This window comes from Takifugu rubripes, chromosome 3, assembly GCF_901000725.2.
Source record: "Takifugu rubripes chromosome 3, fTakRub1.2, whole genome shotgun sequence".
Lineage (NCBI taxonomy): Eukaryota > Metazoa > Chordata > Actinopteri > Tetraodontiformes > Tetraodontidae > Takifugu > Takifugu rubripes.
The window spans coordinates 467,043-481,739 of record NC_042287.1 but is presented as its reverse complement, the minus strand read 5'-3'; the positions used below and the strand labels follow the sequence as shown (position 1 = coordinate 481,739).

Here is a 14,697-nt window from a genome sequence, read left to right as displayed (position 1 = left end):
TTTTCTTTCTCGCCGATACGCAAAAGACACTTGAGGATTTTCAACTCGGGTCTCCGCCGCAACCAAACATTCCGTCGTAGCCATAGAAACAGCGGGGCGCGATGATGTCACGGGGCAGACGCCACCCACAAGCGGAGGGCGAATCTCGGATGGTTTAACTGGGAGGGCGGAACTTCCAGTTAGCCAAAACACCATCACGTTTATCCGAGTGTCCATGTGTGGCTGTTGGAACCCAACTGGTGCTGAGACGCACCTGCTCCCGTCAGTAACCAAGGTCCTCCAGCTCATTTCTGAGCTGCTTCCTCCTCAAACACACAACAAAAGCACCCAAAGAGTGCTAAATAAAGAGCTTTAATGTGTCTTTCTATACTGTAAATATATCCAGGATACATGTAGTAAAGAGCATCGTACACAGGAAGAGAATACGCTTGGCTCGCCATACGTGGAGCCAGAGTTCAAGTACGCAGCTCAGTTATAGCATCAGATACGTCGCAGTGCTTTCTTGGCAGATGGAAGAAGGTTCGAAGCATAGAGAGCATAGAAGTTATCTGGAAGAATCTCATCATGCGGCGCTTTATATTGCAGACGACTTTGGTATGATGGCGGCAGAGAACAGCGGATCCGTGGAAACCAGGACCCGGATCGGCCACCTTCTCCTCTGGGATCCAGGAGCTGCAGACTGGTGGGTGCAAAACGGGCCGAACGGAACCAGATTTCAATACCAACAGAAGCTGTGGGGGATGAACATTCGGTGCTGGCTTGAAACCGGCTGTTGGCTCATGGAGCGTCTGCTGGATCTGGTCTCGGCTGAGAGACGCAGACGGTCAGAGGACAGACGCAGGTGAGCCCCCGATGCGGCAGATGAAGGATTATGTCTAAGAACTGTACACAAGGTTACTGTAAACTACTGAGCACGTTTACATTCAACAGTCAGGCCACGTTGTCGTGGCAACCTGGAGGCCTCCGTCCTGGACCTGCAGCCGTCCCCGCCTGCGTTGCCCCGGCGACTGGTCACTTCCTGGGGACAACAACCTCCACAGCAGCCCCCCCAGAAACGCTCCGGCCTCTCTCTCTTCACATCAACGCTTCTTCACAGCTAGAAAAATCTAAATTCACATTAGCAACAACATCAAACACAAAAAATCATTCATGTTTCTGAAAGTCCTAAAAGAAGTGGGAGGGAGGCAAAGCTCCGGCGTGCCCCCCCCGTCCCGGGTCTTGGACCTGAAGGGTCACCTTCCTCTCGTGTCCTCGTGCTCCGGCTCCCTCAACAAAGACTAAAAATAAAAGCACGAATCCTTTTTAAACGATCACAAACCAAGAAAAGCCCCCGAGGATCTACACAACACATAAATAGGACCGGATTCTAGCACGCCGGCGTGGGGGCGGCGTAGGGGCGGCGTGGGGGAGGGACGAGCGGGGCCCAGACACCCGAAGAGCAGCTGCAGGTGTTACTCAGCTCTGGCGACCTCTCAGCCGTCCCGTCGTCGCCCTCATGCCGGCGCCGACCACGGCCCGGATGTTATTCTGTCCCGGCTCGGCCCCCAGAGTCCCCATCGGGCCCGGCGTTGTTTCCAGAACAACAAAGCTGCACAGAATTCCACATTTTGCAGGATTTTGGAGCGTCGAAAATACGATGTTTATGAGTCAATGGAAGACAATTCACTCCAACACCTGGTGCGACCTGTGGGTGGCGCCGCGCAGCCGCCGTGATTATTGCCTTGCCTGTCCTCCTGGAAACAGCTGGGAACAGCTGGAAACAGCTGCGGTGACTGAGGGCTTCAGATTCTCTTTCCTTCCACGTTTAAGTCGTTTTGATCAGGTGTGACAGCTGCACTGGCTCCGCCTCCAACATGTCACATGTGCAAACTCCGCCGATGGCAGCAGCAAACACGTTCCCTTTGTTAATGAGGTGGTGAAGTGAGGATCCCCCCCCACCCCACCCCCCGCCCACGCTGACGTCGGCCGAGCCAGCCTCCCCGTGTCTCCCTGAGGGCCGGTCTTGTGACTGCCGCCAGTCCCAGGTGGCGTCTAAGTGGACAAAGGTGAGAAGAGGAGGCCGCTCCTCTGTGATGACGACCTCCAGGATGGGGGTCAGGAGAAGCAGACTCCGCCTCCAGAGGGCAGGCAGCAGTCTGGGCCCACGTGATGAGGTCATGATTAACACCCGCCTCGTGATGATGTCAGAAGAGCAGGCTCCGCCTCCTGGAAGGACTGTTAGCTGAAGAGAAGCAGGACAAGGTGTTGTTATTCCGGGCCGATCCGACAGCGCGGCAGCTTCAAATGAGAAGGGAAGGGTCACCTGGGTCAGCGGACACCGTCGGTCTCACCGCTTCTCTCTCCAGCTGAATCTCCGGCAGACTGAAGATGGACGTGGCTGAAAAGACAACGGGCGAGATGGTGACGCCGCCGCGCACGTGGCTCAAAGAGCAGGGAAACATGCTGCGCTCTTACTGTCGGGAAGCGTCTTCACTCTCCTCCCGAGGTTCCCGAAGTAACAGTGAGACATGGACTCTTCTGCTGAGACTCTCTTCTTCCCCTCAAACTGCGGGTTCAAAAGTCAACGTATGGGTTTACACGCAAAACATCGGAACCACGTCGGAATCCTGGCGTTCACTGACCTGCAGGAATTTTGATAACAGATCCACTCCTTCGCTGCTCAGCCTGAACAAAAGACACACAGCAGCGCCGTTAGTGAACGCTAGCAGACCCGAGAGAATCGTGAGCCAACCTTTGACCTCTGCAGCGTTACAGCGCCATAGAGGCTGTGTGGTGGAGGGTGGTACTGCGCTACCTGGGCGTGTGGTTACTCAGTTTGTCGGCTCTGTACTGAGGGTAGTTGTAGGCCACAAACTCCTCATTAGAGCTGATCCCAGGCCAGGTGTGCTCCGTGGGTGTTCCTGAGCACACAGAACATGCACCAGTAAGGACGACGGCGTTCCCTCTCAGTGAGGATGAACCTGACTGCTTCTCACCCAGCAGCTTGAAGATAAAATGAAGCTCCTCTTCCACCGTAGAACCAGGAAAGAGAGGCCGACCCGTCACCATCTCATAGAAGATACATCCAACACCCCTTCAAACATGACGGCAGAGACAGGGACAGGGACAGAGACAGGGACAGGGATAGGACAGCTCGTTAAAGGGTTCCACACAAGAGGCCCGGAGGTTCTTTCAGCAATACTGACCACATGTCGATGTGAGTGGAGTAGTCTGTGCTGCCCAGCAGGATGTCCGGCGGTCGGTACCACAGCGTCACCACCTCGTTGGAGTATGTTTTGGTTGGGATGGACTTTGCTCGGGCCAGGCCTGAAACACATGTTGAAGTGTTGTGGTCTGCAAGGCTCAACCCTCCACGTGTGAAGCTAATTACAGCAAAAAGTGGCTCCGTTCACCGACGGGGGTCCAAACCCACCAAAGTCGGCCAGTTTGAGCTCTCCTCGCTCGTTGATCAGCAGGTTCTGGGGCTTCAGGTCCCGGTGGAGAACTTTCCTCCGATGACAGTACGACAAACCGCGAAGCAGCTGGAAGAGAAAGAGCTGCAGAGAGAAGACCATCTGGGTCAGAACCAGAAGTATGTGTAACAGTGTGGTGGCCTTCAACTGATTGTGGTCGCCATGACGACTGAATGGAGGCAGGTCTCACTTTGACGTTGTGAACGTTGATGAGGTTCCCACAGTCATCCAGGTACTGTTTCAGATCTTTGTCCTGGAACAAAAACCGTCCTCAGATCCATACACCAAATAACAAGAGCGTGTGTGTGAGTGTGAGTGTGTAAGTGTGCGTGTGTATGTGTGTGCGTCTCACCAGATACTCAAACACCAGTGTGAGGGATTTCTGTGTGTGGATGATGTCATGAAGAGTAACAATGTTGGCATGTTTTAAATCCTTCAGCAGCGACACTGAGGGGAGGAAACACAACAATAAGCAGAAGCACGCGTAGACAAACACACACACACGCACGCACGCACGCGCACACACACGCACGCACGCGCGCGCGCACACACACACACACACACACACACACACCCATCCATGAGACCTGTGGCCCCACCTGAACCTGCTCTCATCTGAGCGGCTGCAAACCTGATTGATGCTTTCCACTGATGCTAAATCTGAGCTCTACACAGGAGGAAGAGGAGGAGGAAGAGAACGAGGAGGAGAAGGAGGAAGAGGGGGAGGAGGAAGAGCAGGAGGAGCAGGAGGAAGAGGAGGAGGAGCAGCAGCAGGAGGAGGAGCAGAATGAGGAGGATGAGGACCAGGAGGAGGAAGAAGAGGATCAGGAGGAGGATGAAGAGCAGGAGGAGGAGGAGGATGAAGGCCAACGTGTGGTCATGGCTATACCTTCTCTGATGGCTGTACACGGAGCTCCTTCCTCGTGTTCAAGGCGAATTTCCTTCAGAGCTACAAGGTTATCGGTCAGCTTACTGCGACCTTTATACACTGTAGCGTAGGTCCCCTACAGACAGACAGGTAGCCAGGGACAGGGATACAGACAGACAGACAGGAAAAGCAGCCAGTCAGAACAGTCAGACCACCAAGTGAGAAGTGAACAGGTTGACCTTCACCTCTCCCAGTTTGTCCAGTTTGATGTACGTCTCCAGTTTGCCAAAACCAATTTCTGACTGCAGATAAACAGACAGGCAGAGTTAAAGGACAATAGGCAACAAATGTCCAACTGAACAAAGTCCAACAGAAACAGACGGACACACCAGCGACACTCTGTGAAGACGCCTGCTGATTGGCTGCTCGAAAAGAGACGGACCGATCACGTTGAACTTCTCCAGGTAACCGTCTGGGAGGCGGATGTCAGCCGGGAGAGACAGACGTTTGTTAATGTCCTGAAAGACAAGAGCAGAGCTGCTGACAGGGCCTGGGTCCATGAGGGCCAAGAGGTCCATGAGGGCCACGAGGACCATGAGGTCCATGAGGTCCATTAGGGCCATGAGGTCCATGAGGGCCAAGAGGTCCATGAGGTCCATGAGGGCCAAGAGGTCCATGAGGACCATGAGGGCCATGAGGACCATGAGGTCCATGAGGACCATGAAGACCATTAGGTCCATGAAGACCATGAGGTCCATGAAGACCATGAGGTCCATGAGGACCTTGAGGTCCATGAGGACAAGGTTTAGCACCAGAAGCAACACACAGGACGAGAACTGAAATGTTGTCATGGAAACAGCCTCCTTGGTCTGCTCCTCCCAAACCCCCTGCAGGTTGGATCCAGAGCAGTGAAACCAGAAAACTGAACGGGAACCTTGAGGTTCACCACCGGGTCTGGGGTTAGACCTGCAGCACGACTTGGACAGGTGTGACACAATCTGCAAACGTGTGGAGAGCTTCAAACATGAATGGTGGCGAGGGTCTCCATGGCAACACTGCCTCCCCACGTGGGGGCGCTTCTACCACAGCAAAAGACTTCCTGTGTCTTTGAACTGCGCACGTGCATGTGCATGTGTACGGCTGTGCCCACACTAGAATCCTGAGTCCAGAGGGGTCAAATACAGCTTCACAACACACGAGTGTGTCTGTGTGTGAGTGTGTGTGTGTGTGTGAGTGTGTATGTGTGTGTACCTCAGTAGAGATCTTCTTGTTCCTCAGCCTCACTTTCACTGGACTCTGAACACCATCTGAGGATGGAGGGTCACTCTCTCCATCCGAACTCATCTTCACATCCTCGTGGACGATTTCTGGACACACAAACACACACAGTTACACACAGAAAGCAAAGGTATTAACACAGCATGTAGCAGCAGCGTAGCATTAGCATTAGCAGGGCTGTGGTGCTGCGGCAATGATGCTGCTGTCGTGCTGCTGCTGTATTACTGGTGCTGTGGTGCTGCTGTAGTGTTGGTGCTGCTGCTGTAGTGTTGGTGCTGCTGTGCTGCTGCTGTGGTGTGCTGCTGCAGTGTTGGTGCTGCTGCTGTGGTGCTTGGTGCTGCTGCTGTGGTGCTGCTGCAGTGTTGGTGCTGCTGCTGTAGTGTTGGTGCTGCTGTGCTGCTGCTGTGGTGCTGCTGCAGTGTTGGTGCTGCTGCTGTAGTGTTGGTGCTGCTGCTGTGGTGCTGCTGTAGTGTTGGTGCTGCTGTGCTGCTGCTGTGGTGCTGGTGCAGTGTTGGTGCTGCTGCTGTGGTGCTGCTGTAGTGTTGGTGCTGCTGCCGTGGTGCTGGTGTCGTAGTACTGGTGCTGTCGTGTTGGTGCTGCTGTGGTGCTGCTGTGGTGCTGCTGTAGTGTTGGTGCTGCTGCTGTGGTGCTGCTGTAGTGTTGGTGCTGCTGCTGTGGTGCTGCCAGTACCCAGGCGTGCCGTGTGGTTCAGGTAGGAGCTCAGGCTGCGTCCCAGGCTGCGAGGTTTCCTCAGAGAGCTGCCGTACGACTGCAGGAGGGACTGAACCGACGAGGAGGAGCCTCGAACCTTCAGCCCCCCAGAAGAACCACGAACAGAGACCACCTCTGGGGGGAGAGCAGAGGGTCAGAGGTCAGGGAGGTAAAGGAGGTCAGAGGTCAAGGAGGTAAAGGAGGGAACAGTGCAGAAATGATAGAAACATGAAAGAAAGGAGGATGAAACGGTGAGAAAGAAGAAATGGATGACGGGCAAAGATAATAATAGATGAGATACAAGAAGATGGAGGGATGGAGGTATGATGGAGGGATGGAGGGGAGATGGAGGGAGATGGAGGGATGGAGAAGAGATGGAGGGATGGGGGATGGAGGGATGGAGAGGAGATGGAGGAATGGTGGATGGGAGATGGAGGGATGGGGAGATGGAGGGATGGAGAGGAGATGGAGGGATGGAAGATGGAGGGGAGATAGAGGGATGGAGGGGAGATGGAGGGATGGAGAGGAGTTGGGGGATGGAGGGGAGTAGAGGGATGGAGAAGAGATGGAGAGATGATGGAGGGATAGAGGGGAGATGGAGGGATAGAGAGGAGATGGAGGGATGATGGAGGGGAGATGGAGGGATGGGGAGATGGAGGGATGGGGGAGATAGAGGGATGGAGGGGAGATGGAGGGATGGGGGAGATGGAGGGATGGGGAGATGGAGGGATGGAGGGGAGATGGAGGGATGGAGAGGAGTCGGAGGGATGGGGGAGATGGAGGGATGAGGGAGATGGAGGGATGGAGGGGAGATGGAGGGATGGAGAGGAGTTGGAGGGATGGGGGAGATGGAGGGATGAGGGAGATGGAGGGATGGAGGGGAGATGGAGGGATGGAGAGGAGTTGGAGGGATGGGGGATGGAGGGATGGGGGAGATGGAGGGATGGAGAGGAGATGGAGGGATGGGGGAGATGGAGGGGAGATAGAGGGATGGAGGGGAGATGGAGGGATGGAGAGGAGTTGGGGGATGGAGGGGAGTAGAGGGATGGAGAAGAGATGGAGAGATGATGGAGGGATAGAGGGGAGATGGAGGGATAGAGAGGAGATGGAGGGATGATGGAGGGGAGATGGAGGGATGGGGGAGATAGAGGGATGGAGGGGAGATGGAGGGATGGGGGAGATGGAGGGATGGGGAGATGGAGGGATGGAGGCGAGATGGAGGGATGGAGAGGAGTCGGAGGGATGGGGGAGATGGAGGGATGGAGGGGAGATGGAGGGATGGAGAGGAGTTGGAGGGATGGGGGAGATGGAGGGATGAGGGAGATGGAGGGATGGAGGGGAGATGGAGGGATGGAGAGGAGTTGGAGGGATGGAGGGATGGGGGATGGAGGGATGGGGGGTGGAGGGATGATGGGATGGAGGGATGATGGATGCAGACAGAAGGGGGGACAACAGGGACAGTGACACAACAGAACTCCAAACACTCAGGTGTGTTCCGAGTTACACGTTACTTACTAACCCAACCCTCACAGAGTTAGTCTGTGTACAGGAGTACAGGTGTGTTACCTGAGTCACTGTGTGATGTCACTTCCGGGTTGATGGCGTCATTCAGCATCCTGTCCCCTCCCCCGGCCCCTCCCCTCCCTAAGGTGAGGGACAGCTGTCGTTTGATCTTCCTCATCCTCTCCATCAGCGGGGGGCGGGAGGGCGGGGGAGGGTGTGACGCGGAGGGGGGCGGGGCTGCCAGTCTGGAGACCGCACCTGGGCAGGTAGAGCAGAGAGCACGTGATGGTCAAAGTGTTGTGGCGTTGAGGCAAGTGGTGCAGGTTCAACTCCCGGCCTGGGGTCGACACACAGATGCTCCTCACTGGTCACACCAGCAGCGTAATTACATCCTTATTACGCAGCCATGCCTTTATAAACATGTAGTTATCATTTACTAGCATTACGACTCGCCAAAGAAGCTCCAAAGGCTCGAGATTATCGGGCTAATACCCCAATAAGAGCTTCTTTACCTGACGGCTAACAGGCTAAGGCTGGACGGACGGACAGGTAATCTACCTGCCGCTAACACCTGACGGGCGGACGGACGGACAGCCGGGTTATCGATCTGCCGCGGCGGTCTGTGGGACCCCCATCGCGTCACCCTGGACCTGCTGTGTGTAGCAGCTAGCAGCTAACGTTTTGTGGCGGCTCCGAGAGCCGCGGTCCCGTCTACGTCCCTGCGGCCGTGAGCGGAGGCCGGGCTCCGTCTACGTCCTGAGCAGCCGCGGAGGCGGAGCGGGCTCTTCTGTCGAGCTGCGCACCTCGACAGACCGTCAGGAAACCTTTGCCTTACCGGGAGGAAGCGTCCCGGTCCGTCCCGGGTTATCTGTGGCTCGGTTCAGTCTGACACAGTGCCCGAACCTTCGGGCTCCCAGTAATCCGCAGCCATGTTGCTGCTCCGATCAGCTCCGCTCCTCCGGCACGTCCCGGCGGAGAGACACACGGCACCCGCCTTGACGTCACACGGCGACGCCTTTGGATTCCTCCCCACTCCGGTACCGGACCGGTTCGAGATGACCTTGGATCAAACTTTTATTTAGACCTACCGGCCGACCGGAGACACGTTTAAGCCACATTCTTGTTTCTATCGGCGGTGGCGCCAAAATAAACGGTTCAGAGGCTGAAAAGATCAAAGCAATAATAAGACGCTGGCGGTCACATCAAAGGGTTCCCGGCTTGAGGGTCAGAAAAGAACAGCCCGACAACCAAAACCCAGAAGTTCTCATGAGGTTGTGACGTCATTTAATGGAGGGCGACTCCCACAAATGGATGAAAGAGTTCCAAAACCACCATGACAACCAGTTCACCCCCCCCCCCCCCCCGAACACACACAAACATATAACCGGGCGGTTGTTTTATTTTGAAAGAGCCTTCTTGTGTCCATCCTGTCGGCCTGTCTGACCTGGTCTGAACCTGTTCAAACCCAACCGTCAGTCTGCCGTGGAGGCCCTGAAGATTTTGGCCAGCAGAGACGTGTTTGAGTGGCTCTGCTGCTGGAGCTGGCCGCTCTTCTCCAGCTGTTTCTGGCTCCTGCAGCTCTTCCTCCTCTTCCTCGTCTGGATCTCCTCCTCGGTCTGGCGCTGGCTGAAGTCCCACGTCCTCTCCTCCACCTGCAGTGATGCACAAACATGGACTCAGTGTGGCCTCAGGACGCCGCAGCGGTGTTTGGAGGAGAGCTTCACCTGCTGGCCTTCCTGCTTCCTCCTCTTCCTCAGCTTCTCCAGGTGAGCACTCTTGTCCACGTTACTCAAGTAGAAACTGGTCTCCCTCTTTGCCTGCGACACCTCAGTGCGGAGCCTCTGTTGCAGCACTGTCTGCTCGTAGGCCAGCCGCTCACTCAGGTGGGTCCACTGGAACTTGTGCAGGTACTGCAGACAGACGGACGGACAGATGTCTCAGCTTCAAGAAGAACAGCTGCTCCCATGTTTCAGTTACATCTGGATAATACAGCTATCGTCTTTATATCACCTGAGAGAAGCTAACCCTGATGCTAGCCTGTCAGCTACTCATCTGGACGACTGTGAGTCACAATGCTAACTCTAAACAGGCACCTCACTATGTAGCAAATGTCCCTTCATTTCTCCTGACACAATTACAACATTTCTTCCTGTTGAATCTCATTTTTACGGCAGAATAAGATAAGGAGCGCGAGAACATCTGTACGGCAGCTGGAGCAGCGGCGGAGATGTGGGCCATCGCCCTGCTGGGGTACCGTATTTTCACGACTATAAAGTGCACCTAAAAGCCTAGAATTTTCTAAAAATCTACGGTGCACCTTTTAACCCGGAGCGCCTTTTGTATGGATTACGGTAATATTGGTTAATCGCGGCTACCGTAGTCAGTAGGCGTGGCCGAAGTAACAGCAGTAAGAGCGATAAATAGGAATTCAGTCCCAAACCATTTCTGTCTGTAAAGACCCCAAAATGGTTCCTTGCAAGAGACACGCTTACGACGCAGAGTTCAAACTGAAGGCTATCAGTCACGCAGTTGAACACGGAAATAGAGCAGCAGCAAGAGAATTTAACGTGAATGAATCAATGATGCGGAAGTGGAGGAAGCAACAAGACGACCTGCGCCAGGTAAGAAAGACTAAACGGACTAAAGATGAGTGAGTGGCTGAGAGAAATTTACGTCAAGAGACCGGGTGGCTTTTTTCACGCAGCTCCGTCCCTCTTGGTCTGCGACTCCATGCGCACCCATATCACCGATGGTGTAAAAAAAACAAGTGAAGCACACTAATTCAGTTCTTGCCGTCATTCCGGGTGGATTAACAAAGGAACTGCAGCCGCTAGATATTGGTGTCAACAGGGCATTCAAAGCTAGACTGCGAACTGCGTGGGAGCGGTGGATGACGGAAGGCGAACACACGTTCACCAAGACGGGGAGACAGCGCCGAGCAGCATACGCCACTATCTGCCAGTGGATCGTAAATGCCTGGGCTGATATATCAGTCTCGACCGTGGTCCGAGCTTTCAGGAAGGCAGGGATTGTCACTGAAATGCCAGACAACACCAGCGACACTGACCCTGATGACGACTTTGACGAGACGGAGCCGGCCATGTTGGACGCCGTATTCGCACAACTGTTCAATTCAGACACCAAAGAGGAAGAATTCGAGGGATTCCTGGATGAGGAATGAACTGATAAAGTGAGCTTTACGTGTTTCTTTTGTGTGTTTACAACTTAACAAGGCTGGTCATACTGTGAATATGGACATTACCGTTTGAACAACGTTGTTATATTGCTATTGCTATCGCTTTGCACTACTTTGAGAGTTCGAGTTACCGTATATTGTGTTTGCACTAACGTTTGATTTACCGCAACGGTACTACGTGATAAAAATGTTGCACTAAATCGAAGATTGATTAAACTCCACTATCCACTAGGTGATAAAAATGTTGCACTACCTGTTATAACTCGCTGTTATTAAACGAACTGTGTTACGCAAAAACACTACGTCGCTCTGGAAAATTAATAAAACAGCTGTTTATTCATTTTGGGAGTGAATGGAGTTGTGAGAATGCCGGTTTGTATTCTATTAATAAAGTTTGACCGACTTATCTAGCCGTTTTATTGAGATTCCCTTTAGCGCAGCTCGATCTACTGAATGCGTCGTGAATCCCCAGGCACTACGCAGTTTCTATGCTATGCGCCTTATAACGCGGTGCGCCCTGTGTATGAAAATAGTTCTAAAATAGGCCGTTAATTGAAGGTGCGCCCTATAATACGATGTGCCTTATGGTCGTGAAAATACGGTACCTTAATGGACCAGAGATCGGAATAAAACTTCTGGCGTTTCTTGGTTCCCATGGGCGTGTTGTGGAGAGACGCCGCCACTTTCTTCGCCACACGTTTGTCTCTGAACTCCACCCAACCTTCAGTGAAATCGCACCTCCTCAAGCCAGACCTCTTCTTCCTCCTCCTCACCTGCTGGTCTGGGGAGGACACAGACGTGGAGTTTAGAGCCTGGCGGAGAGCGAGAACGCCTGACTTGTCCCTCACCTTCAGGCTGCAGGAAGACGCGTCCAACCTCTCCGTAGGAGGACAGCATGTTCCTCAGGTGTCTGGGCCTCAGCCTTGGGGGGATGTGGCCCAGGTAGATGATGCCTGGAACACACTTCTGGCCTGGACCGGACGTTCTGCCAATAGAAACGTTCTTCTCAACAGAAAAGTCTTCATCGGTGTCCTTGTGCCCACCACCCTCATCTGCATTCATCCATTCATCATCGTCGGTGTCTTCATCACCATCATCATCACACCCACCCCCCTGGTCCTCCTTCATCTCCTCCTCTTCCAACTTTCTCTCCATATCCCTGCAGAAAAAACACAGATTCGAGTCCCTGCCAACATCTGCTAAACTTCCCCTTTAACATCTGGATAAATAAAGCTTCTACACTTGATTACATATAGTTAATGTAACGCCAAATGTTATATGTGCTACTGCTGCTGGTGTAAAACCTGCCGATATGTGGTGAAATACGGTTACAACATAGACATTACATCTTGGTACGCGCGGGAACATGTTACTGCTGTTGGGTGGTCAGACTTTAAAACTGCTTTTTGTCACCTTTAAAACGCGTTAACTTCAAACCAACCAAACGCAAAACTCACCCCGAGACTTTTAAAACATTCCCAACTAAACAGGACGGTTCTACGATGCCGATGTCACACGTGAACTCTGTCGCACGTTGATGACGTATGGACACAGCCGCCTTCTTCTTCTGTGGTGGTTTGCAGACGCGGTTTCAGCGCATACTGACATGGCGGAATGTTTTGAAGTGGCTTCAGAAAGCGTATATAGTCCCAATTTAGTGTGAATATAGTCTGAATATATGTAAATGCTAGCATTCAGGGGCGGATATGCAAAGACCCGTGTCAAGTCTATCTTTGAACCCCGGCGTTAAAGTTAAACTGGTCAGCGCTGGTTTCCAGTTCACCACCGACCTCCTCCACGTCAAGCCGCAGCAGCTCAGTAAAGGTGACGTTTGAGATAGAAAACGCTTAAATGTCAGTGTTTCTGTGTTGAGATGTGAAATCCACTGTACTGCTGCAGAAGCTGCACTCAACCAGCAGGAGGCGCTGGAGGTGCTGCAGGCAGTGAGGAGAGCAGATGAAGGAGCAGCCTCCTCCTCCTCGACAGCCCTGGAGTTGCTGCAGAAGGAGGAGGAGGAGCTGAGGAGCATTGTGACCTTCTCCTCTCAGCTGGACGCTGCTCTGGGAGGTGGAGCACCGGTGGGGAGGGTGACTGAAGTGTGTGGAGTTCCAGGAGTGGGGAAAACCCAGCTGTGGTCAGACACACACACACACCGATCACTAGAGTCAATAAGACCACCTGACCCTGTTGGGTTGGCTGAAGGTGTACTTGTGCCAGTAGCGTGTTGTCCCTACCCGTGTCTGATGGCCTCCTCCCCTCAGCCTGCAGCTGGCGGTGGATGCCCAGGTGCCTCGGTGTTTTGGCGGCGTTGGCGGTCAGGTGGTTTACATTGACACCGAGGGCAGCTTCCTGATTCAGAGGGTCGCGGACTTGGCCGCTGCTGCCGTCAACCACTGCTCCTTACTGGTGGAAGACCAGGAGCAGCGCGTTGCCATGGAGACCTTCACGGTGGAGTCCATCCTGTCAAATATGTTTGTGGTAATAATGCGTCCATATTCCTCACATGGGACCGTCGTGCCGCTCCGGGTACTCGGGTACTCATCTGCTTGGTCTTTCTCAGGTCCGTTGTCATGACTACATAGAGCTGCTGGCGGAGCTTCACCTGATGCCCGGCTTCCTGTCCGATCACCCCAGGGTCCGCCTCCTGGTAATCGACAGCGTGGCGTCTCCTTTCCGGCCGCTCTTTGATGAGCTCCTGCAGCGAACCCGCCTGCTCAGCGGTTTCGCCCAGCAGCTCCTCTCCATGGCAACCAGCCACGACATCGCAGTGGTGATAACCAACCAGATGACCACGAGGGTGCAGGGCGCACAGTCCCAGTTGGTCCCCGCCCTCGGGGACAGCTGGGGCCACGCTGCCACCATCAGGCTCCTCCTCCAGTGGGAGGGGCCACAGCGTCTGGCTATCATCGTGAAATCTCCTTGTCACAGGGTTTCCACCGTCAGGTACACGATCACCTCTGAGGGCTTCAGGGACGCTGAGCAATGGTCAGAACCACTCAGCCAATCAGAGACTGGTAAACAAGGTGTCTAAAGGTGAAAAGGCCCAGACCAGGTCCGCGTGCCGTCCTGGATCGTGAAGTTCTAGAAGAGACTTGAGTGTGGTGCATTTCTCCTGTAATGACCTTCGAACGGGGTGGTAATAAAGGGCTGAGCCAGGCAGAGGTGGGGGTTTGGGTCCCTGCACAGCTGCACCAGAATACGTCTCCTGTCTGGGATCAGGAGGATCAAAGGAAATCACGTCTCCTGTCTGGGATCAGGAGGATCAAAGGGAATCAAGGGTGGCGAGGTAAACACTCCACATCTGTCTCACTCCAAACACAAGCGGAGGAGGAGGGATGATAAACTTCTTTCTTCACAGACGTCTCATTCTTCCCACCGAAACCTCTAAATCTGCATTTTTACCGCTGCTGGTAAAATGCCGCCGTGTTGACGGGACAGGGAGAAGGCCAGATATTCAGGTGGCAGCCTCAACAGGTGGCCTGATCGGTCCTGAAATAAGAGTTTCAACAGAAGGAAACGGCGTCATTGTGGTTGTGAACAGAATGAGACTGAACCAGTTGTGTCCAGTTGTCATCAGGCTCTAGCAGTGCTGTCTTTGTGTCCATTAAACTTTTTAAAATGAACAAAGAAACTGCCTCGTGTAGTCACGTGACTCCGGAACCCCCGCAGTGCCGTGCTGCAGCCGGCAG

The 14,697-nt window shown here is 53.8% G+C and overlaps 3 protein-coding genes across 4 annotated transcripts; 1 reads left to right on the top strand and 2 right to left on the bottom strand.

The window, feature by feature from the left end:
* Positions 1–335: 335 nt before the first annotated feature.
* Positions 336–8,898, bottom strand: cdk16 (cyclin dependent kinase 16). 2 transcript variants are annotated; one of them, XM_029834423.1, is made up of 17 exons: positions 8,648–8,898; positions 7,876–8,070; positions 6,289–6,444; positions 5,572–5,687; positions 4,710–4,838; positions 4,566–4,622; positions 4,342–4,456; positions 3,805–3,899; positions 3,643–3,705; positions 3,413–3,536; positions 3,186–3,306; positions 2,976–3,073; positions 2,795–2,900; positions 2,622–2,664; positions 2,455–2,545; positions 2,303–2,377; positions 336–2,221 (listed from the first exon to the last, which is right to left on the bottom strand). In XM_029834423.1, exons 2-17 carry the CDS (start codon positions 7,997–7,999, stop codon positions 2,184–2,186), a joined length of 1,551 nt encoding a protein of 516 aa, XP_029690283.1. In that variant the 5' UTR covers positions 8,000–8,070; positions 8,648–8,898; the 3' UTR covers positions 336–2,183. The 2 variants fall into 2 exon arrangements, with proteins under 2 accessions (XP_029690283.1, XP_029690284.1); XM_029834424.1 differs by lacking the exon at positions 8,648–8,898 and adding an exon at positions 8,325–8,577.
* Positions 8,899–9,224: 326 nt separating this feature from the next.
* On the bottom strand, positions 9,225–12,587 carry abt1 (activator of basal transcription 1). Its single transcript, XM_003979943.3, has 5 exons — positions 12,466–12,587; positions 11,857–12,167; positions 11,614–11,789; positions 9,537–9,722; positions 9,225–9,464 (listed from the first exon to the last, which is right to left on the bottom strand). Exons 2-5 carry the CDS (start codon positions 12,161–12,163, stop codon positions 9,285–9,287), a joined length of 849 nt encoding a protein of 282 aa, XP_003979992.2. The 5' UTR covers positions 12,164–12,167; positions 12,466–12,587; the 3' UTR covers positions 9,225–9,284.
* rad51c (RAD51 paralog C) lies at positions 12,570–14,639 on the top strand. Its single transcript, XM_003979942.3, has 4 exons — positions 12,570–12,832; positions 12,908–13,142; positions 13,270–13,486; positions 13,569–14,639. The coding sequence occupies exons 1-4, from the start codon at positions 12,715–12,717 to the stop codon at positions 14,037–14,039; spliced, it is 1,041 nt and encodes a 346-aa protein (XP_003979991.1). The 5' UTR covers positions 12,570–12,714; the 3' UTR covers positions 14,040–14,639.
* Positions 14,640–14,697: the final 58 nt, after the last annotated feature.

Excerpts from the sequence above, each read along its gene's own strand:
- abt1 (XM_003979943.3), bottom strand. The coding sequence starts at position 12,163 with ATGGAGAGAAAGTTGGAAGAGGAGGAGATGAAGGAGGACCAGGGGGGT. Across the intron at positions 11,790-11,856 it reads CGTCTTCCTGCAGCCTGAAG|ACCAGCAGGTGAGGAGGAGG; the intron begins GTGAGGGACAAG and ends TGTCCTCCCCAG. Across the intron at positions 9,465-9,536 it reads GGAAGCAGGAAGGCCAGCAG|GTGGAGGAGAGGACGTGGGA; the intron begins GTGAAGCTCTCC and ends GCATCACTGCAG.
- rad51c (XM_003979942.3), top strand. The coding sequence starts at position 12,715 with ATGCAAAGACCCGTGTCAAGTCTATCTTTGAACCCCGGCGTTAAAGTT. Across the intron at positions 12,833-12,907 it reads GCCGCAGCAGCTCAGTAAAG|AAGCTGCACTCAACCAGCAG; the intron begins GTGACGTTTGAG and ends GTACTGCTGCAG. Across the intron at positions 13,487-13,568 it reads TCCTGTCAAATATGTTTGTG|GTCCGTTGTCATGACTACAT; the intron begins GTAATAATGCGT and ends GGTCTTTCTCAG.
- cdk16 (XM_029834423.1), bottom strand. The coding sequence starts at position 7,999 with ATGGAGAGGATGAGGAAGATCAAACGACAGCTGTCCCTCACCTTAGGG. Across the intron at positions 5,688-6,288 it reads GAACCACACGGCACGCCTGG|AAATCGTCCACGAGGATGTG; the intron begins GTACTGGCAGCA and ends TTGTGTGTCCAG. Across the intron at positions 4,457-4,565 it reads AACTGGACAAACTGGGAGAG|GGGACCTACGCTACAGTGTA; the intron begins GTGAAGGTCAAC and ends GTCTGTCTGTAG.